Source organism: Electrophorus electricus, chromosome 1, assembly GCF_041902795.1.
Source record: "Electrophorus electricus isolate QZ-2024a chromosome 1, ASM4190279v1, whole genome shotgun sequence".
In the NCBI taxonomy this organism is placed as follows: Eukaryota; Metazoa; Chordata; class Actinopteri; order Gymnotiformes; family Gymnotidae; genus Electrophorus; species Electrophorus electricus.
The window spans coordinates 36476854-36498855 of NC_137497.1; the positions used below are offsets into that span (position 1 = coordinate 36476854).

Consider the following 22002-nt stretch of genomic DNA (forward strand, 5'->3'; position numbering starts at 1 on the left):
CGTGTTTTCACCAAATAATATATCATCATAAAGACTGAAGGGAGGTGCCATAGCTTAGCAGAAATGCACTTTCATACGCCAGCCTGTTCGTTAGAAACATATTTTTACTAAACTAATTTACTAGGTGGAGGGCAGCTCGCGTTTTGTTTATGCCAACAGACGGGCTACAGTCCATCATTGTACATAATCAGAATGCACCTGTAGGTGTACCTAAAGTGTCCAGCAAGTGTAGGTATAAGACAGAAGTTTCTAATGGAATGTGTGTTGTGTGTGCACTGAAGAAGTTTACTTTATCGGTGTCAGTGTTACTGCTCGGTTAAGAAGGATCTGTCTTGCAAAAATATCCAGCCAACAGTGTTCCTGCAGTTATACACTTACCACTGATTAGTAAGTAGAGGATGGCTAACAACAATTCTGCACAGCAAAAGATGAGCTATAGACTAACAGAACCCACAGAATATACACATGTATCACAGAATATGATGTGTGTATATTGCTCTGTCCAGTGCTGTGTGCCTTGTCACTGGAAAAGAATTCTCACAGGTGATCAGTAGCACTTGGCATACCTGTCAAGTGCTACTGAATTGCAAAATTATGTTCAACCACATTCCCACATGAATTCTTGTCTCTTACATAAATGTGGATATGAGAACACTTTTAAGACCTTCGGTACAGAGGGTTCTGTGCATCACACCTAACTAAATTGTATCAACAAAAGCAGTTTCACAGTTCTAAGCTATTACCAAAAACTTGAAAAGGGTATTGTGGCTGTGGCGTGAAACTCTGGATTCCAGTTAGAGACAGCAGAGAAGGATTAGATAGAAGACAGTAATCAGTAGGTATTATGTGGGCCATAGTGGGATGTTCCACACTGATAGATGATAGTCTTTCTAAAAGTGAAATTAGACCTTTCCATTCCAGACTAATGGGATCTGAACATTAACAGTTTGAACTCTGTACTGAAAGTTGATGTTGAAGAACAGCAGAGCACAGAAACAGAACCCTCCATGCTAATGTGTGGAGGCACTTGAACCAGGCACAACACTTCCAGAACACAGAAAATATCAGTATAGTATTTTCCTTGCCCATGAAGCTCTTTTGAAGGAATGCAATGATGATTGCACGTGTTTGCTTGGAGGTAATCATGGTTAACAGAAGAAAACTTTAATCACCACCACACTTTTAAACCAACCAGTCTGCTCTTCTGGTTCAGCATGACAGAGTGATATCAGCTGCCTTGTCCTCGTTAACACTTTCTTCTGAGTTAATGAGAAAATCACTGAAATTATGTTAGGCCATTTTGTGGCAGGGCTGAAATGCGGTGATTTTTATGATTAATTTACGTGGCAAGGAATGACTTTAGAATTAATTGCAATTCATTTGATCACTCTTCACAATCTAGTTAATGCAGATTGCCACCATAAAAACTAAAGCAGCAAACTTTGTGAAAATCCAAATTTGTGCTAATCGCAAAACCTTTGGTCACGACTGTAGTGCTCGTAGTGCTTGTAGTGCTACGTTACAATGTTTATGGTTATTCTTGACATGAAAGTGATGCATTTCCAATATAGTAAAGAAAAAAAGACAAATAAAAAACATTATGATGAGCACACAGTAATATAATACAGATGTTTATTTTCTTTAAGAAAACCTGCTCCCCAAATCCTACTGTACAAAATGAACGGTTTAGGTATGTTAATGAATGTGAAGGGATCGTGGTACAGTCCGAGCTGTATCTCACTTACCAGCCCTGCCTGCCTGACCACGCTAAAGTGGCAATTATCATCAGCTGGCTCATGGGGAGGACTAAGTCCTGGTGTCCTCCCCCTCTCAGCTGCTGTTGGACTATCAACTTCGTCCAAGAGCTCAAAACTGTTTTCCACCTCCCACGTTAGAGTGTGTAGAATCTGCAGTTGAGCCCTGCTACTCAGCAGTTATGTTATGGAGTGGCTGTTGAGGCATGAGAGGTTTGCACATTTTACAAAATTAGGATTAACCTCCTGTAATATAAAGGAGGTTTAATATTAAAGAGAAAGGAAAATGTTTGACAGTAATATTAGATGAAAGACTGTAAATCCTTTAAATAAGTACTTTCAATTATCTCACTTGATAACGGTTTTAGTTGATTTATGTAATTTGTGATGTGCTGTGTTATATTTTGTTATGTATATATATTAGCCTATGCTATTGAAAGAAAGCCACCAGCTTTATACATATATATATCTCCTAGCAGCGGTAGGAAAAGCCATGAGAAAATATTATATCACCAAGAGAGTGAATATACAATAAGAAGAGGGCCTAACGCTGAGCCATGGGGGATACCACAGAAGCATCTATGTGGATTGGATTTGGATCCTCTCCATATAACTTGATAGGAGTGTCCCTCAAGATAGGACTGGAACCATTTCCTTCCAGAGCCAGTCACACTGAGGCTGGAGAAAACAGAGAGGAGGATGTTGTGGTTTATTATGTCAAAGGTTACCGAAAGGTCAAGAAGAATCAAAACAAATGATAGTTTTGCAGCTTTGACAGCATGAAATTTCTCTGTCACTGCTATGAGGGCTGTTTCTGTTGAATGTGCCGGATTGTTGCCAGACCGATTGGGATCATGGAGATGGTTCTGGGTAAGGAAAAGAGATAATTGATTATAAACTGCTATTTCAAGAACCTTTGAGAGCAAAGAGAGAAGTGACACTGATCTGTAACTGTTTATGTTGGAGATAAGATTGGTACATCCCTTGCGGTCTTGAATGCAGTTAAAAAATGTCAAGAGGATAATAGGTTTTTGATGATGGCGGAGATGAAAGGAACAGATTGGAAAGAGTGTCGGATTGCTGGAAGTCAGGCATTGAAGAGTTTTCTCTAAAATGAAAGGAGGAACAAAAGGAAGAATTGGATGTCACAATTGCATGATACTATAATAAGTAATTTTACAATCTATTCCTGCATGCAAGCAGATGTCTACGATTGAACTTCTCATTTTATTCTAGTATTTACTCTTAATAGGAAATATAAATGAAAATGTGTACATACATCATAAACGTGTAGGAAAATATATTTAATTTATTGCAAAAGATAAAATATATTTTAAAAATGATAATTAACTACTTGTGAGCATTCCACATTTGTCTATGACAATGCCAGAGTATTATTTATTGAATTACATAAATCTGGGAAGTTGGATGTGTCAAAACAGAATGTTGGGAACAAGCATCAGTCATGTAATAAACATTATCTGACAGACGTGAGGTGTGTTCTTAATGATCAATTTGTTTTGAAAATTGGAACCTGCACCTTTCTAATGCTGCTCTTAGATGATGTGGAAGGGTTGCATTAAAAAAATTACAATTACTCTTTTAAAATTTTTTCCTGACCATAATCCCAAGTAACATAGTTTTATGTGGTTAAACTTTAACTTTGTTCAGACATGAACATATTTCCAGCAGAAGGAATGGGGAAATATGGTTATAAAAATATTATCATTACTTTTCTAATTACATGGAGAGGTTGTGCAACAGGGGTAATGCTTATAAAAGCATGTGATTAAAAGGGCAGTGCTTGCCAAGAAAGCCACACCTAGGCTTTTTGGAATTTACTCTGTAAACCTGCGTAAAGACTAATGTCTGCTACAGCGCAGAGAGAGGAGCAGGGAAACAACACCATAGCCATGTGTAGGCTTTACACCTGGATGTTTCTGTCTGTCCTCACCCTTGATGTCTTCCTCCAGGAGACAGAGACAGGTGAGGCATGGGTAAAAAAGATTCATTATGATGCCATAATAGGTACTATATTATTGTGAAGTTGGACCTTGTAAAATAATTTGAGGACTGAAGTGGTGTGTCTTTCTTCATAGCAAAATGCTGTGTTGCATACCAGAGAAAACCTATTCGTTGTGCCAGGCTGAAAGGTTATGAGTTACAAGAAATGACTAGGAACTGTGACATGAAGGCCATAGTGTGAGTGTGGGTGTCCATGTCTGTGCTGCTCTAACAAATTATACTTTGACCCCTTACTAGATGGAATAGCATGGCAACATTAATGATCGGCCCATTGCTCACATCCTGTTTGTCCTCTGTTTTACTTCAGTTTTCACACAATAAACAACAAATTAATCTGCGCCAAACCTGATAGAGAATGGACCCAGGAAAGGATAAAGTGTCTAAAGTAAGAGTTGCATGCACAGAAACCCAGCCTCATTCCAACATGCTGTTGGGTGTGTATTAAACAAACATAATCATGGTAACATTCTCTTCTCAGGAAAAGGGCGGAAACAATGGGGGAGAACATTCTGATTCCGCCAACATGAAAAGTTCTGCGCCATGTTCTCAGCGTGTTAGTGAAGGCTCAAATACAACTGTAGTTGGATCTGCATTTTACAAGAGCATCTTAGAAATGTTTTTTTTTTATTTTTTAATCTATTTCATTATTATTATTACTTTGGAGTTTTCTTGAAAATGGCCCTTTGTGGGAATTGGCAGTCATATGTAATTAATAGGTTATGTACTTTGATATTCAGGCTTTTTGTAATTTGTAAAAGATTTTGCTTATTTCTTTCTTTACAAAATACTTAATACTTATATATTCTGAATAATGTATTTTTATTGTGGATGAGTTTTTGTGGGTATTTTTCTCATGTTTATTAGTATCAATGGGTTTTCTTTTTTATATTCTTATAAACACTATTTCTCAAAAGATAATAACTTGTTGCTGCTTTTTGAACATTTATTGTACTTTTTGTCGCGATGGTCTTTCTCAAAAGAAAATAACTTGTTGCTGCTTTTTGAACATTTATTGTACTTTTTGTTGCTAAGGTATTTCACAAAAGGAAATAAATTGTTGCTACTTTTTGAACATCTGTTGTAATTACCATGTAGTTCATCAGTTAAAATGTTCCTGAGCAAATATTGAATGTCTCACCTCAATCTTTTTTTTATGTATGTCTCTTATGAATTAATTTAGTTATTTGTGTGGATAGCATTTTACTTTACTGTTCTTCCGGGGTATTCCTTTAGCCTTGGCTCCTCTGGATCGGCAGGGGTCGCTATTTTACTGAACATTTGTCCAGAAGAAACAATCATCTATACTCCGATGAGTATGATGTTTAATCAGAATTGGCATGCTGGAATGTCTTCTTTTTCTACAGCAAATGGGTTTGGGGCAATAGGAATAGCAAGCATTTCGTTACTCAGTGCTGATTGGTTGGTGAACTGGAGTAGCAGAGAAGTTAGCATTCTTCTGCCCCAAAAAGGGATTTTTATTTTTCCATTTTTAGCCGTTTGTCTCTATTCACCCCCATTCATTGCTTTTTGTAATTATGCATATAGGCCATGTAGGCTGTGATGTGTCAGGATAATTTTCAGTTTTCAAATTTTTGACTTTTCTAAATTAATTGCAGTAATTTTTGAGAAAGCACTTGAATATGTCCATTTTGTTCATTTTTAAATTAAAGGTCATTTGTAACTTCTGTTAATTGTTTGAATTAAAGGTAATTTGTAAATTCAGATTAACTGCCAGCCAGTGCACATATTTTGTTTTTGTAATTCCACTACATGGTCTGGCCCAAAGGAGAATGAAGACCCATTTTCAAGTATGGCTCCTTTTTTAAGGTTTCTTTCTCTTCAGTATGTCCATCCCACTGAAGATCTCACTCATTGTGACTCTGGATCCAGATCTCTTTAAAACTAATTTAGAACAATATCTGTGGTAAAAGTATCATACAAATAAAACAGGGTGAATTCAAAAGAGCTGTATTTGTGATTTGCTCTCTGCTTTCTCAAATTTGAGCTCACTGGTGATTAAATCTCACGTCATATTCTACAGTAGCACTGTTATATGCACAAGGAGGGTAAAATAAAATTTAAATTTGTACTATAATTGTACCAAAGCTATTAAAGGGAGATGGTGATATGACAATCTTGTTTTTATGTATGTCTCTTATGAATTAATTTAGTTATTTGTGTGGATAGCATTTTACTTTACTGTTCTTCCGGGGTATTCCTTTAGCCTTGGCTCCTCTGGATCGGCAGGGGTCGCTATTTTACTGAACATTTGTCCAGAAGAAACAATCATCTATACTCCGATGAGTATGATGTTTAATCAGAATTGGCATGCTGGAATGTCTTCTTTTTCTACAGCAAATGGGTTTGGGGCAATAGGAATAGCAAGCATTTCGTTACTCAGTGCTGATTGGTTGGTGAACTGGAGTAGCAGAGAAGTTAGCATTCTTCTGCCCCAAAAAGGGATTTTTATTTTTCCATTTTTAGCCGTTTGTCTCTATTCACCCCCATTCATTGCTTTTTGTAATTATGCATATAGGCCATGTAGGCTGTGATGTGTCAGGATAATTTTCAGTTTTCAAATTTTTGACTTTTCTAAATTAATTGCAGTAATTTTTGAGAAAGCACTTGAATATGTCCATTTTGTTCATTTTAAATTAAAGGTCATTTGTAACTTCTGTTAATTGTTTGAATTAAAGGTAATTTGTAAATTCAGATTAACTGCCAGCCAGTGCACATATTTTGTTTTTGTAATTCCACTACATGGTCTGGCCCAAAGGAGAATGAAGACCCATTTTCAAGTATGGCTCCTTTTTTAAGGTTTCTTTCTCTTCAGTATGTCCATCCCACTGAAGATCTCACTCATTGTGACTCTGGATCCAGATCTCTTTAAAACTAATTTAGAACAATATCTGTGGTAAAAGTATCATACAAATAAAACAGGGTGAATTCAAAAGAGCTGTATTTGTGATTTGCTCTCTGCTTTCTCAAATTTGAGCTCACTGGTGATTGAATCTCACGTCATATTCTACAGTAGCACTGTTATATGCACAAGGAGGGTAAAATAAAATTTAAATTTGTACTATAATTGTACCAAAGCTATTAAAGGGAGATGGTGATATGACAATCTTGTTTTTATGTATGTCTCATGAATTAATTTAGTTATTTGTGTGGATAGCATTTTACTTTACTGTTCTTCCGGGGTATTCCTTTAGCCTTGGCTCCTCTGGATCGGCAGGGGTCGCTATTTTACTGAACATTTGTCCAGAAGAAACAATCATCTATACTCCGATGAGTATGATGTTTAATCAGAATTGGCATGCTGGAATGTCTTCTTTTTCTACAGCAAATGGGTTTGGGGCAATAGGAATAGCAAGCATTTCGTTACTCAGTGCTGATTGGTTGGTGAACTGGAGTAGCAGAGAAGTTAGCATTCTTCTGCCCCAAAAAGGGATTTTTATTTTTCCATTTTTAGCCGTTTGTCTCTATTCACCCCCATTCATTGCTTTTTGTAATTATCGTGTGCTGAAAGACAGTATGGAGAAGCCCCGAAGATTTCTCAACTGGAAGCGATGTGTACTCTGCCGAATATTCGATTCTAATCATCTAAACGATTAGTCGAATTGTTGTAGACTCAGAACATTCATTTCACATAATTGACAGTAACCGGTATTCTTTCATATATGAATGAAATTTTGTTTCTGAAATATATCAAATGTGCTTTTACTCGAAAATACTGTGGTTGAGTTTTCATTATTTCGGTTTAATAAAAGAGCTCCTCTTTGCACAGGACTGAAAACACTATGATGCGCAAACGAAGCCTCGTGAAGCTTTGGGGGCTTGTTCCTGATTTTGCCGGTAAACGATTTTTATTACACTAAAATAGAAAAAAAAACAACAACTATATTTCCGTTTTTCTACGGTAAACTGGTTTTGGGCATTAGGACACTAGCTAGCATTTATGCTACTTCAGCGTCCACTCACCAACAAATCAGCACTCAACAGCAGCAGAAATGCTAGCGTCCTACTGCCCCAAACCCATTTGCTGTAGAAAAAAAGAAAATGTACATGCAAGTTTTCTTTGCTATTTTAGTGTAATACATACTTCTACTTTCCAAACCTAAATGAAAATCCTGGTCAAGTGGTGAGAAACCGTTTATAGCTGTTTAGCCCACTCACACCCATTCATTTTGGATTCGCGGGCGCCTCTAAGCTATCACAAACATTACAGACTTCCATAAGAGAAACCAATATTGATCCCGGGGGAAACTGCTCCACCAGCTACTATGCAGGGAGTAGCGGATCGGCTGTCTGACAACGGACATGAAATTGGCTGTGAGTGGCGGGAGGCTGGGTTTTCCCCCCATAAACCTTAAAGTTCAGTTCGGTTCCCCTTTATTATGTTGTATTAGTACGCATATTTTGCAGCCAAGCATACTGAATAAAAAAACAAATGTCATAACATTCAACAGCACCCCCAAATTCACAATACCGGTCATTAACATCAAACAACAGTATAAAGAGACATAAACCTCGTGGTCGAGGAAGGCGCGGAATTGGGCGAAAGATTCGCACGTGTTTCAGTGTCTAAATAGCGCCATCTCAAAAATAAATTGACAACGAAAGGGATATTATTGTTTATTGCAATTAATCGTGTTTTGGCATCTGCAGATAAGATCTTATCTTTTAGCTAAATGGTAAGTGCCCTTTTATGCCTTGAACTAGTGCATGTATGACTGTAGCTGCAAAACTACACTCACCAACATCAGATACTTTGCTTAATGAGTATATCGAATTTTTTAAAATATTCCAAACAGGTTGCACTTTACAATAAATAAATAAATAAATAAATAAATAAATAAATAGACTAACCATCTCTGATTATTAGCATTTTTCTTAGAACCATACTAATATAATGAGGCCTCAAAAACAACTTTGGGGCTTGTCTCTGATTGTGTCGGTAAAAGATTTCTATTACACTCGAACAAAAAACCCCACGAACCCCACCACCCACTTCCCCCCTCGTGGGCGCCTCTAGCGTGACAGCAGTCGCTCTGCAGGGCGTAGTGGCTACGTGACAGCGTGCATGCAATAGGCCGGCTTTGCATTACGAGGCGCTAGCTTAGTTGGCGCGTGGTGACAGAAGCCTCGTGCTCGAGGAGCCGAAATTGAGCAGCAGATTCGCACGTGTTTCGAGGTCTGAATAAGGTGAGGCGCTTTATTAAAAATGACCCGTCACCAAGACGCTTTGTCTTTTCTTTATTGCAGTTAATCGTGTTTTTGAGCATCTGTAGCGTAATAGCTTCTGGCTAACGTTAATGTGAAAGGTCATTTCCCGAAGGTTAGTGGATCAAAATGCATTTAGCTATCGTAGCCGTCTGTGACCGATCTGTGCGTACACGGCGTGCTTAATTGTGCAATAATGTATTGCTAGCACATGTAAGCAAGAAACATGTACAAAGTTGTCTGGCTAACGTTTCGAAGCTAGCTAGGTGCCTAGCGAACAGTATTGTTCTGAAGTGTTTCAGGCTGTTGAGTGGAGACTTGCAAAATATTCAACAAAAGCAACAATGTAGATGTCTAATTCAAGTCACCTTATTGGTTTGGCTAGCGAGCCGGATGGCAGTGCTGAAAATGATGACCTGCGAGTGACCTAACGTTTATCAGTACCGTTGTGATATCATTAGCTAAGTAGCTAGTCATTCATTTATATATGCCTGACATGCTAAGATATAGTAAAAGCTTAGCGTAGTTTTCCAGTGGCAAGCGGCTTTGTTTGCAGAGCTGGCTAGATTGCCTTAGGTCTTGACCTTGATACCTTTTGCCATATAGAGAATTTGGGCCTGTAGCTAGCAAACCTGGCATATCCATCGTGTAAATGTCTATTCCCGGCACGTAATGTGTATCTGAATGTGTTTCGCAGTTTATAAGGTTACTAGGCTAGTTAGCGTTCTGTGGCACGTTTTCTAGCTAGTCAGATCTCGGCGCTTTACCACAATGCTGACTCAGTCCATTACCTGAAACTCAAATAAATGTTACTCGTTTTTTTTTTTTTTTATCGGTTTTGCATTACCAGAGAGACAATAGTAGGAGGCTAGACGAGGTTAAAAGGCAAAATGAATGACACATTAAAATACAGGACTGTAGGTTTAGTATATTGTTTACCTCATTAAATAAAAACAATTCATTGTTGCTTGTAATTGGAGTTTCAGTCTATACTTGGGCCTTTTATTGAATTGTATTCTTTTTTGTGTAATATTTTAATAAGTAGTTTAAGAATAAGTAGCTAAATGGCATTTTACATTCAGATAAAACCTGCGCCTCCCCAGTCCGTTGTAGTGGAATATGTGTAAAATGTATCAATTTTGTTTGATATTCTTAATCCTAAATTTGTACATAACGAAGTGAAAAATAAGTTTATATGGTTCCTTAGCTTCACCGTTTGTCATTGCGTTGTTTTTGCTTTACAGGGTGCGTTTCCAGTGAATGCTGTCCAGTATCATTTTTCCTTAATAATAAAAAAATAAAATAACTGCCATTTTCATAATTTACAAGACAGGCATACTCTAAATTGTGCTAGTCTCAGCTGACTTTAAAGAATACACTCCCTGTAAAGAAATTTTTCAAATACAGTTGCATGTGGAACTGGAGCTTGGTCAGTTACTCTTGTTTGCTGGGTTGATTTGGGAGTATTTTAGAAATTTGACTCATCACACTGTCATTTTAACTTGTGGTGTTTACATCATGGACTGTTTTGGCTTACTTTGTTGGGCAACCCATGTGCCATGCGCCAGTCTGGCGCCTGCTTTATCTTTTCACATCTTGCTTTGAGTACTTTGTGATGTGAATGACTTAGGAACAGTGCAAGGGTTTCTGAAACCTGGCATTCTTGCCAATGGCATGGGCCATCATATTCCCCTGCCTCTGAAATTAATGAACCTAGCTCTCAGTACAATATATCTAATTCCCAGCAAATAACACCTAACTAGATTTGAATATAAGTCCAGTCTCCAGAACTCCAAGTAGGGGTGCACTGATATAGAATTTCTTGGGCCAATACAACAGCCGATGGTTGGCACGTTGTTGTGGCTAATATTGATATTAATAGGCTTTATGTATTTTAAAGCAAGTTCAAACTATACATAGGAAGTACAGTGGGTTTACGTCATGTTAAAAACGAAAAATTGATAATTAATTTTACATAGTCATGTCACAGGTAAATCAGAGATCATAATATTTGCAACCATACATTGCTCTACAAAAGTAGTTTCATTAGTTTTTCTGACCTTTCTCAAGTGTTAAGTGCCATTTTTTTGGATAGAACTGGCGCCTGTATAAGGACCTGTGGCCTCTATTTATACGGAAGGCTACTTGTTAAAGGTCTATGTGCAGTTCTGGAAACTAAAAGCTAATCTATTTGAAGCTCCTGTTTTTGGAGTGGTTTCATTTGGAATGATGTAGAGAAAGCACTACTTTGAAAACCCAGTCTTTTGTTTCTTGAAAATTATACCTTTTTCAAATGTCATAATTGATCGGGTTTATAATAAGGTGCTGTAATTAATCCTAGGAGATCTTTTTTCTGAGGGCACAAGTGGTACTTGTCTGTACTGGCTAAAGATTAGTGCCAACTGTGGTATTGTGCAAAAATTCGAAGACGATAGGGGTTCTTTTACCCTAAACTGGTTCGGTGTCTTTTAAAAAAACCCAACTTGTTTGTTTTCTTTTGTCCCCAGACTAAGTAGATGAGTGAGTTTGTAAATTTGAGTTTTATGTGTGTGTGTGTGTGTGTGTGTATGTATGTATGTATGTATCTATTGAAATGGATATTTTACCTGTTATTTCAGTTGTAGTTGTCTTGTTTAGTAACTAAATGTGTTGAATGTCATCAAGATATTTGGAATAAAATGTACTTTCATGTAAAGAAGACTATTAAGATTATATGTGACTGATCTTTATTGATATCCTCAGTACATTGATGCTCGTTCCTGTATTGATTTTTTTATTTTTTTTTATTTGCTTGTCTACAGCTGGCTCCAGTTGTTTTTTTATGTCTGGTAAATCAAAACAGATCACGGATTTGTTTAAAGAATAACCCTTGGACTTTGGTGTGGGATGGTCATGCATATAATGCTGCCGGATCAACGGAAGAGGCCATTTCTCAGGAGACCTCTCTCTGTGCTCGTGCTCTGAATTGATCTCATCTTGTTCCTTTCTTTTTCAGATCCACAATGTCAGGACCGATTAATCATGCAAGAGCTAAGATTTCTAAAATAGTAAGTTTTGTTTTGTTTTTTAATTCCATTTTAAAGAAGTCAGACCTGCAAGCATCACAAACATGGTTCCTGTAGATTAAAAAAAAAAAAAGCCCTGGATGCTCAAAACACAGTTGCATGTGTGTGTAGTGCTTTGTGTAGGTGGCCTGAAACAAAACAGTTCTGACCTTTTTTTTTTTATTGACCTCCGCCATCGCAGTTTAACGGCGAGCCCCAGTCGTACACGCGCTTTAACCTGGCTCCAAACACTGATGGAGACAACAGCCAAGTGGAGGTGAAGCTCTCAACCGAGGTAGAGGAAGAGCTGGACGTCCCCGAGGCAGGGCACCGCCACGCTGGCCGTTCCCCTGCACGGACACAGCTATGCACCTCCAGGAACATGTTTTACATGGCACTGGGTGTCCTGCTCATCTTTGTCACCGGTAAGGTGACTCCCCAAGTCATGGCGCCATTGTACATTCCCTCTGTGGCATGTCTCCTCCGTTACAGTGGATAAAGGGGTCTATGACATTGTACATAGTCACAGACTGATGTATAGCTGTCTCTCTTCTCTGTTCCTGACGTAGTATTAATAAGTGGATTTGATTACATTCATTTTTAATAATAAATAATTGATTGATTGATTGATTTTATTCATTTTTATGTGCACATATCAGGTTATCTTGTAGGCTACATGACACACCAAAAACCCATGCCAAGCCAGGGGTCTGCCGAGGGGGTGGAGTGTCCCTCACTGCAGCTGGCAGATAGCAATGATGAGGGGGTAGTTAACGTGCCAGAGCCCACTCTAGACTGGAATGACATCACAGGCATGCTGCGATCTAAGCTGTCTTCCTCGGCCTTTGTCCAAACACTGAGGTATTTGACGCCGGATGTGACATTTTAGTTTTTACTCCTTACAAAGAAAATAAATTATTTCATATTTGGTGAGTCTGGATATTCTAATGAACTGTCCATCTCCGCCCATGAAGTGAGTTTTCCAGCGAGAACCATCAGGCCGGCAGTCAGGGAGATGAGGTGCTGGCCAATAAGGTCTTGGGGATTTTCAGCAGCCTCAGAATGAACCCGTGGAATGACGAGCACTACGTTCAGCTGCAGATGCCCTCCAGGTCAGTACCGGCCACAGACGTTCTTTCTGACTAACCCATTGGTCTTGGTCACACAAGGCCTCATCGAGGTCACCTGACTAATGCAATGTCTTGTTCACTAACAGGAATGACATGAACAAAGTTTTCTTTGGTTCTGAGGAGGTGGGAAGTCCACAGGGATACTTGGCTTACAGCGCCCCGGGTGTCAAACAGGTGGGCCTTTGTGCAACTGTGTTATCAGGGAAGGCTTGCCTGCAGAAGGCATGTCCTGAGGAAAGACTACCTGAGAGCAACCTAACCTATAGATAGTTCAAGCACAGAGATTTGAATGGAACTGCATGGGATGGGAAAAGGAATGTTTTTATGATGTTGTACATTTACTGTAGATAAAAGTTGATTGCTTCCTTCCTTCCTTTTCTTTGTCATTGTTTAATTCTTTACCTTAAGTGAACTCTCAGACTTGTTCTCTTAAAGCTGACACTGGGTAATCTTCTCACAGGGCAGGGTGGTGTATGCCAACTATGGTAGAGTAGAAGACCTGAAGTACCTCCAAGATGTGGGGATTAATCTCAATGGGACTGTTGTTTTGTTGAGAACTGGAAAAATCAGCCTTGCAGAGAAGGTGATTAAAACCTTTACATGTCTGAACTTGTAAAATGTCTTTAAAAGCTCTAGAGTGGGGTTCTTTCATTACTGGCTTATTCTGGCTTGGATTTGAGTGAGAGTATGACTGTCCGTTCTAGGTTGCCAATGCTGCCAAGTTTGCTGCAGTTGCAGTTTTGATCTACCCAGAAATTCCTGGCAATTATGATTTGAATACTGAGCTCTATGGCCACGTGAGTGCCTTTGTGATAACTTTATCATACCATCCATCTGACCTGAACCTCCTTTTGTCTTTCAGAAAAGATGGTTTTGTCCTCTTCTGCTTTTCTTATGTCCTTTTGATCCCTTTTGCTTTTAATCCAGGTCCATTTTGGAACAGGCGATCCCTATACCCCGGGCTTCCCATCCTTCAACCACACCCAGTTCCCCCCTTCGAAATCTTCAGGCCTTCCTGAAATCCTGGCTCAGACAATCACTGCAGCCATGGCTTGTGAAATCCATAAGTAAGTTAAAGGCCATTCATGGCCTTGGTACCTTCCAAAATATAATCATCTGCAGTGTGAACCTGCTCTGTTGAAGAATGTTCTTCTAGGACTAAAACTTAACTTCTCAATAATGTAAATACTCTGATGTGTTGTAACTTCTGTTAATTGCAGGAAGATGGGGGGAAAGGATGCCCCTGTAAATTTCAAGGGAAAACTGATAGATTTCGACAGTTACAAACTTGGAGACTCGAATAACATTGTGAAGGTGGTTGTTAAAAACAATGAAGTCGACACCAGGATCCATAACATTTTTGGAGTCATTAAGGGATTCGTTGATCCAGGTGAGGCTGCCATGGGTTCTCAAGTGTGGCGTTGTATGACATGAACTTACTATAGTGGGCTCTCCATTTTTTTTCCCCCCTCTTTCTTTCTTTCTTTTTCTTTCTTTCTTTCGCGTATCTAATTTTATTTATGTATGTATGTTATGTATGTATATCTGCAGACCGCTATGTGGTCATCGGTGCTCAGAGGGACTCCTTCAGCTGGGGCTACGCCAAGTCCACCGTCGGCACCAGTCTTCTGGTGGAGCTTGCCAAGGCCATCACAGAGATGATAAAGGGTAAGGGGTCGTGCCAGCTCTTTGCCTCATGCATCTATTAGAACGATAGTTCAACCGTAATGATGACGGAGGCTCTTACCGGATGGATGCTAGCAAAGCCTAAATCCCACAGAATAAGAACATGGGGCCAGTCTGCTAGCTGTCATTGACACTCATCCTCCAGACTGGTTTTAGCCATGCTGTCTTTTCAAGGCTGTGTTGTCACACGGATCAGCAAACCTTTTCTCCTCCCTCTGTCTGCAGCCGGGTTCCGGCCCCGGAGAAGCATTGTGTTCGCCAGTTGGAGCGCTGGAGATTTTGGCAGCATAGGCTCAACAGAGTGGCTCGAGGTACACACGGGCACATCTGACGTCGGTGCAAAAACAGTGACCAAATGTATCTGGTGTGGTTGTTTGGTGGTGTGACATTAAAATCTTGTCTGGTGGTCTTTGTTGTACAGGGGTACCTGGCCTCACTTGACAGAAAAGCATTTACCTACATCAGCCTAGATGGAGCAGTTTCTGGTATGTTAAAATGTATCACAGAAGACCAGGTTTATGTTGCGTCTTTTGTGTTTATTAAGGAACGCTATTGATGTGGTTTTAATCAAAATGCTCAGTTGGTTCACTTTTTACAGACATCAGCGACATGAAGCAGTAAAAAAAATTTAAAAATCACACACACACCAAAAAATGTATACTGAGATTATAGGTATGTTTAGGAATGCTAAAGGTCCTGGTTCTCACTGCAACACCTCTTTAGTAGTTAAGGAAGGTAATGTGTAGAAGGAATCTTGTCTGTACTAGTTGGAAAATGATCTCTGTGCTTTGTCAGCAACCTGTAGATAAAGAATTCCCCACAGGTTCAGTTACATGCCATAATTATAGTGCAGCAGTGTCACGTTTCCACTGTATTCTGTTTTTGTGAGAAAACCTTAGGCAGTTCCTTTTTCTCCAGGTGGAGACCTGTTCAAAGCATCAGGCAGCCCGCTGCTGCACAAGCTACTGAAGGAAACCCTGAACGAGGTTGGGAAAAAGCTCATTGTTCAGGACTGCTGCCACGCCTTGCATTGTGCCTGTTGTCTATACTGGTCTATATGATGCAGGTATACTGATCTTTGGTCCATGTTGTTAGGCAAAATACCATAATGTTTACCTGTCTGTCTTTTTTGAAGGTGAAAATTCTTGCAAAAAAAGACAGGTTCCTCTACCAGAAGTTTGATGTGGTGAATTTTGAGGCAAAAGTGTGAGTACATTTGAAAGTGTGTTATTGCAGCGCTCCCCATGTTGTTCGAGGGAATGTGTGTTTGGGCAGCACAATTTAAATTTATGATCTCCATTGAATTTGGCCTGTTGGGCTAACTCCCGAAGGCAGTTCCTATAATCACGTTTCATTCTGTCTCATGAGTCTCAATTACAAACATCTCTGTTTAATGCTGAGTGCTTCCCGTTGATAGTAAATACAATCCCTGGAAGTCACAGTAATGATTGTAATAGAGGAAACGTGTGTGTGTGTGTGTGTGTGTGTGTGTGGGGTGTGATTCAAAATCTTAGTCTGGAGCCAATGAAGATGGAGGATGGCGCTTATCCATTCTTAGCTTTCTCTGGAATTCCTTCCATCTCCTTTCGCTTTGTCTCAGATGAGGTGAGTTTTTTTTGTATCTTTAAAAATAGTTTGTTAATTTTTTGTTACGATTATTTTTTTTTTTTATTGACAGTATTTTACACTGTCTAATCCTTATTGTTGGACAGTGAACAAGCATGCAAACAAGTTAACCTGATTCTGATAATATTCTTCCAGCAGGCTTCACCACACTACAAGTACTTTGGAACCCCTCTGGACACCAAAGACAGGTTGGACATTGCCACGGGGCAGAAGGTGGGGGATTTCTGCGTGTCTGCTGCCCAGGTGGCTGGGCAGATGGCCCTCAGGCTGGTCCACGACCACCTACTGAGGCTGGATGTGACCACATACACAAGCTTCCTCAGGAAGCATGTGGCCAAGATCAACATGAACTTAAATCAGCTCATAAAGGTAAGCCTTTTTTAAATTAGCTTTTGGTTGGTTGGTTGGTTGTTTTGTTTTTTTTGTCCTTTTTCGTTATTAAAAAAAGTTATGTTTGGTTGAATACTATGCAGTCTTGTGTGATTTTAGTACATTTATGTTGTGTTGCGAGCCACCGTGTTTCATGATGGCTGAAATGCCATTTTGTTTTTCCCTGACCTCCAACATCTAGTCCAGTGTGTGGGCACCCACACAACTGTCTGCTCGGTGGTTGATCTCAGCAGTGGGTTCTTATAGTCGTGCTGCTGACGACCTGCTCAACGATGCCCAGAATAGCGACCTGGAAGATGAGGAGACCTGTCGCAAAATCAACGACCGCATCATGAGGGTAAATTTAATCACAGATACTAAACCCAGGGAACCTATGTTTTGTTTTTTGTTTTTTGTTTGTTTTTGTTTTGTTTTTGTTTTACAAATGTGTGTTGCTAATCCGGAGTGTTCAAGAAACATCTTGGCAAATTTTCAGTTAACAGAGCAGAACAGAAATACAATAAACCATCTTGACAAAAAAAAACCAGCCTGAGTAGCTAATCTGTCCTATCTGAGAACAGTCTGGTCATGATGCTATGAGCATGCTTGCAGTCTACTATTTTACTCAAGCAGAGCAGAATTTTGCAGCACAAACAGGGACAATCGACAACCTTGAGCTATGACGTTTAGCCATCACAAGTTTTATCCATCTTCACGATGACCCATTTTGCATCAGTGTGGGTTAAAATTCTGGCAAAATAAACTCGACTTGTAAAAGTCATTAACTGGACTTTGGAATGATATTCGTAGGACAGACTTTGTATGTGCACATTGTGTGCCTAGAAGAGCAAGATTTAACCTACTTGAAAATGTTATTCTCCCTGGGGCGTTAAGCAACTTCCTCTATTTTCCATAGTAGCAGAGGTTTTATATCCAAGTGCATTTATTCTCAAGTGTCTCTCCCTCTCTGCAGGTGGAGCACAACCTGCTATCCCCCTACGTGTCTCCGAGAGACGTCCCGTTCCGCCACATTTTGTTTGGCTTTGGCAACTACACCCTGACTGCGCTCGAAGACCACCTGAAAAACCTGAAGACACCCGAAGCCGACACCGACCTCCTGCGCAACCAGTTGGCCCTGACCACCTGGACCATCCAGAGCTGCGCCAACGATCTGGCCGGAGACGTGTGGGTCTTGGACAATATGGTCTAGCTGTCTGGAACAACCACTGTAGAAATATTAACCATTTTGAACATATCAGAATGTTGGAATATATAAATGCATTCAGGCCTGGCTAATAGGCTGATGTGAGTAATCACTTATCAGGTTTGTGATTTGCTTTAATTAGTTTATTACCCCCACCTGAATGCATCTGCATGGAGGCTTGGCTGAGAAATAATTAATTATAATACCAAATATTTACTATTATTAATTATCCTAGTATTGTTGAGCAGCTCATCATAAGATAGGTGATTTGAGCTGTAGTGACACCCTGGTTAAACGCTTGGTGTAAATGGAGTTATGACGCATGGAATTCCAGAACTTGAGTTCTGAAAATCTGAGGCATACAACAGCAATTACAGTGCTTAAGCACAGGATGAGGAGCAGGTTACTGAGAGGCCAGGTGCTCATGAAGGCCTCCCTCCTTCATGGCTGCTAATTTTGTGTTTGAACTGAGTTGACTCCGTTTCACACTTATACCCCAAGCCAAAGGCCTTGCAGAGGAAACCTCTGCCTTTGCTGTCTGTCAGTCATGACCTTACCCGTTTGGCACGGGAGAAGACTTTGCTACTTATTTATTTATCAGTGACAGTGTTCACTATAAAATGTTGTGTTTGTTTTTTTGGTATGTTTGTCTTTGATTTTGTGTGTGGTGTTTTTTTTTTGTTTTGTTTTTTTTATTATTATCGGAAGCAGTGCCTTCCATAATCGTGACGGTTATACTGTCAGTTTATAAAAGCAGCATCTGCTATCAGAAATACATGTTACCAAAAGCTGTCACTAGAAATTGCTATTGTAGGTGCATGTGGTCTTCAACCCAGAAGTACTTGGTAAACATGGAGCGTAGACCCATTCAGTAAGAAGCAGTGTCATTGGGCAAATAAACAACCTTAACCTGTGCTTTGTTTTTGCTGGATTTTACACAGAATTGAGTGTAAAATTTAGATATGCACTATAACACGTCAAGCTCTAAATTTGTTCTGTGGAAAATGATTTGGTTTAAATTACTGCAAAATTTCTAGCCTTTTCTGTGACCTAAGCATTTTTTTGGAACATATATTTCTATCCTGAAACATTATCGGGAGCAGTGTCTTCCATAATGTAAAGTGTGATGGTAGTTTTTGCCTACCATTGTGTATATATCGGGGGCAGTGTCCCTCATATTTCACTGTAGGGTGGATTAAATTATCGGGAACAGTGTTTCCCATAGTTTTTTATACACATTTCATTTTCTTTTATTCTGTTAATGCTGAGGTAATGCTGTATGAAATGTTCCCTGTGGCCATTTCAGTTAGTGGCTGTTGGATGTGCTTTCTTCTAGTTTAATATTTTTCTTATTGAGTTTTGGTCAAAGCACAGGAGAAAATGTAGTTGAGGGAGAAGCAACAGTCTCGGTGGCTTTGCGTCTGATTGTGTCTGTGTGAATATTGCCAGCAAATACTCATACATTCGTCTGTCTTGCTGCTTCAGCTTCAGGACCTTTGAAGAAATGTAGGAGATTCATTGACTCGGAACATTAGCATCCTCTGCTGGTCAAAACTCTTTCCGCTTTAAAGAAATACTGCATTTTGAGCATCTAAAAATACTGCTATGATAACCTGTTCAGAATCTTCCAACAACTATCTTTGTTGGTTTCTTTTTGGAAAGGTGACTGCTAGGAACGGTGTGAAAGTTGTGTGATGCTGCCCTTTCTCACTTTGCTTTTTCACGTGAACACTTTCGAAGTTGCTTTTCTGGATTTCACACTCGGTAGTCTTCACAGACAGGCTGGAACAGTGGCTTGGTTTAGGTTTATATGCTAATCTTACTCTTATTTGGCTGCATGTAATGCATATTAATCTTCTAATGGCACTTAATTTGATTACACTTCACATTGTGCTGAGCAATGATGGGATATGGTATGCTGTTACTAGAAAATGAAATCAATTTCTTGCAAGCTTTATGCAGTACAATGTTCAAAGAAATGCTCTAGATTATGTTTAAGCTTCATAAAGATGGAATGTGCATATCTACTTATTGCTGTCAGATTAAATTAGTCATCTCAATTCGTGTAAAGAACTTTTAACAAATTAATGATTTTGAAAAATGCTTTTCAGGCAAATTTTAAAACCATTTTCACCAATGATTACAATTCGTGATTGCTATGTATTGAAAGTAATTGATGGTTATACACCCATTTTCTTTTGGACATTGTTCCCTTTGGATCTGAATACTCTGTTCTTGCTCTACAATAAAAGTGATGTATGCTTATTGTGACTTGCAGTCTGCTATTTTATTTTTAAATAGTGGGATGGGGTCCTACCTGTTTGGGGGGGCAATTAGAGTTTATTTGTTTAGGAGGTTTAGGGTTTAATGCTAAGGAGGTAGCTAATATTTAATGGAAGCATATCTGATAAATATGTATTCCTGTGTTTCAATTTCAATTTCCTACTCATCCAAAATTGGGCTCAAAATTCAGAAACTCCATTTCCATTTGTTATGCTAATGTGGACAATTTACTCTGAGGTTTGGATGCACAGTAAGTAGCTTTATTTCAATTAAAATATTTCTTAAACTGGAATACTATATTTAATGTAATTATGCAATAATGGTGTTGAAATCATCATTAACCTGATAAATGTCTTTTACCTGCATTTGTACTCACTACCAATTTGTTTGAAATGTAATGATCAAACTCTTTACCGTTCTAGAAAAATTCAATTCTTAAGAGAAAAAGATTTTTTGGCGAAAAAAAAAATTAAATTATATATATATATATATATATATATATATATATATATATATATATATATATATATATATTTGTGTGTGTGTGTGTCATGGCACACCTGTCCACTAATCAGGGCAGATTTACAGCATGCTAAGCAGCATTTTAAAATGCTAAGCTTACAAAATAAGTAAAAAAGAAGTAAATATCAACATATGGCAACACAAGACAGAAAAAAAACAGCAAAACAAGTAGCCCACACCGCAATGTCCTCTAAAAGAAAAACGCAAGTTAAACGTCTATAGCGTCAAGAATAGGTAGTCAATTGAAAATAAATAAATAAAATTTCCTTTGGCTCCATAAGTCAAAAGAAGGTTACTAAATTAATGCTCATTCTAGCTGGCCTATCCTTACAGAGCGCAGCATCAGCAAGCCCCAAATCAAGGAGAAATACTACCTAGAATTACAGTAAAAACCAATTATACTCAGAAATTAACAAAGGAAAACACTAGACAGAATTCTTATCTCTTTTCAAAATTAGAAATGACCTCTCAGCTTCTCTTTAGACATGCGCGCACGCACGCACGCACACACACACACACACACACACACACACAGACCAAGAATCCCAGTCTCTGCAGCCATTGCAAGGAGGATTCAGGAGGGCGCTGGTGCCCCATCTGCCCAACGTACAGAGCTACCAATTACAGTACATGAAAGTGAGTGATGTTGCATATCAGAGAGAGAGAGAGAGAGAGAGAGAGAGAGAGAGAGAGAGAGAGAGAGAGAGAGGCAGTAGTAAAATTGTTTTCATCATTCTGGGTTGTAGCCAGTAGCATCAAAAGGAAGCGTTACAATGTGTATGCACCCAAGGACAGGAAGACACAGTAGGCCTATATATGCATCAAATGCAAGAAATTCATTTGCAATAAATCTCATGTGTAGTTTATTTTGGTTTATGTGTTCAATGTGGCTCAGTTATCATTTCCATAAAATACTATACGTAAAATTGTTCTTTCAAATTGCAGCTCAAAACAATAAACATCAAGTGACGAAAAGCTTGTTCAATTTATATTTGTCCAAAGCAAACATGGTTGATTCCACGCATCATCGATTAACCATGTACCCTCTCTATATTGTGAATAATTGAGATAAAGTCAAGATCTGTTAAGTATTTTTTTACATAAATTGTTATGGCTTCATTGTATTAAAAACCCAG

The 22002-nt window shown here is 38.9% G+C and overlaps 2 protein-coding genes across 3 annotated transcripts; both read left to right on the top strand.

Annotated features, from left to right (window-relative positions):
• Nucleotides 1-2150: 2150 nt before the first annotated feature.
• On the top strand, nt 2151-4904 carry ccl20b (chemokine (C-C motif) ligand 20b). The gene is made up of 5 exons (XM_027008090.3): nt 2151-2624; nt 3633-3740; nt 3854-3956; nt 4087-4164; nt 4258-4904. Exons 1-5 carry the CDS (start codon nt 2576-2578, stop codon nt 4304-4306), a joined length of 387 nt encoding a protein of 128 aa, XP_026863891.1. The 5' UTR covers nt 2151-2575; the 3' UTR covers nt 4307-4904.
• A 3946-nt stretch (nt 4905-8850) lies between these two features.
• tfr1b (transferrin receptor 1b) lies at nt 8851-20326 on the top strand. Of its 2 annotated transcripts, none has more exons than XM_027008101.3 (19): nt 8851-8984; nt 11998-12049; nt 12249-12471; nt 12706-12907; nt 13021-13158; nt 13263-13350; nt 13637-13759; nt 13881-13973; nt 14104-14243; nt 14397-14566; nt 14728-14844; nt 15088-15173; nt 15284-15347; nt 15781-15848; nt 15998-16068; nt 16377-16467; nt 16624-16857; nt 17060-17215; nt 17831-20326. In XM_027008101.3, exons 2-19 carry the CDS (start codon nt 12005-12007, stop codon nt 18065-18067), a joined length of 2346 nt encoding a protein of 781 aa, XP_026863902.2. In that variant the 5' UTR covers nt 8851-8984; nt 11998-12004; the 3' UTR covers nt 18068-20326. The 2 variants fall into 2 exon arrangements, with proteins under 2 accessions (XP_026863902.2, XP_026863903.2); XM_027008102.3 differs by having other exon boundaries at nt 16627-16857.
• Nucleotides 20327-22002: the final 1676 nt, after the last annotated feature.

Excerpts from the sequence above, each read along its gene's own strand:
- ccl20b (XM_027008090.3), top strand. The coding sequence starts at position 2,576 with ATGTGCCGGATTGTTGCCAGACCGATTGGGATCATGGAGATGGTTCTG. Across the intron at positions 2,625-3,632 it reads GATCATGGAGATGGTTCTGG|CGCAGAGAGAGGAGCAGGGA; the intron begins GTAAGGAAAAGA and ends TGTCTGCTACAG. Across the intron at positions 3,741-3,853 it reads CCTCCAGGAGACAGAGACAG|CAAAATGCTGTGTTGCATAC; the intron begins GTGAGGCATGGG and ends CTTTCTTCATAG.
- tfr1b (XM_027008101.3), top strand. The coding sequence starts at position 12,005 with ATGTCAGGACCGATTAATCATGCAAGAGCTAAGATTTCTAAAATA. Across the intron at positions 12,908-13,020 it reads GCCTTTGTCCAAACACTGAG|TGAGTTTTCCAGCGAGAACC; the intron begins GTATTTGACGCC and ends CCGCCCATGAAG. Across the intron at positions 15,174-15,283 it reads GCTCAACAGAGTGGCTCGAG|GGGTACCTGGCCTCACTTGA; the intron begins GTACACACGGGC and ends TTTGTTGTACAG.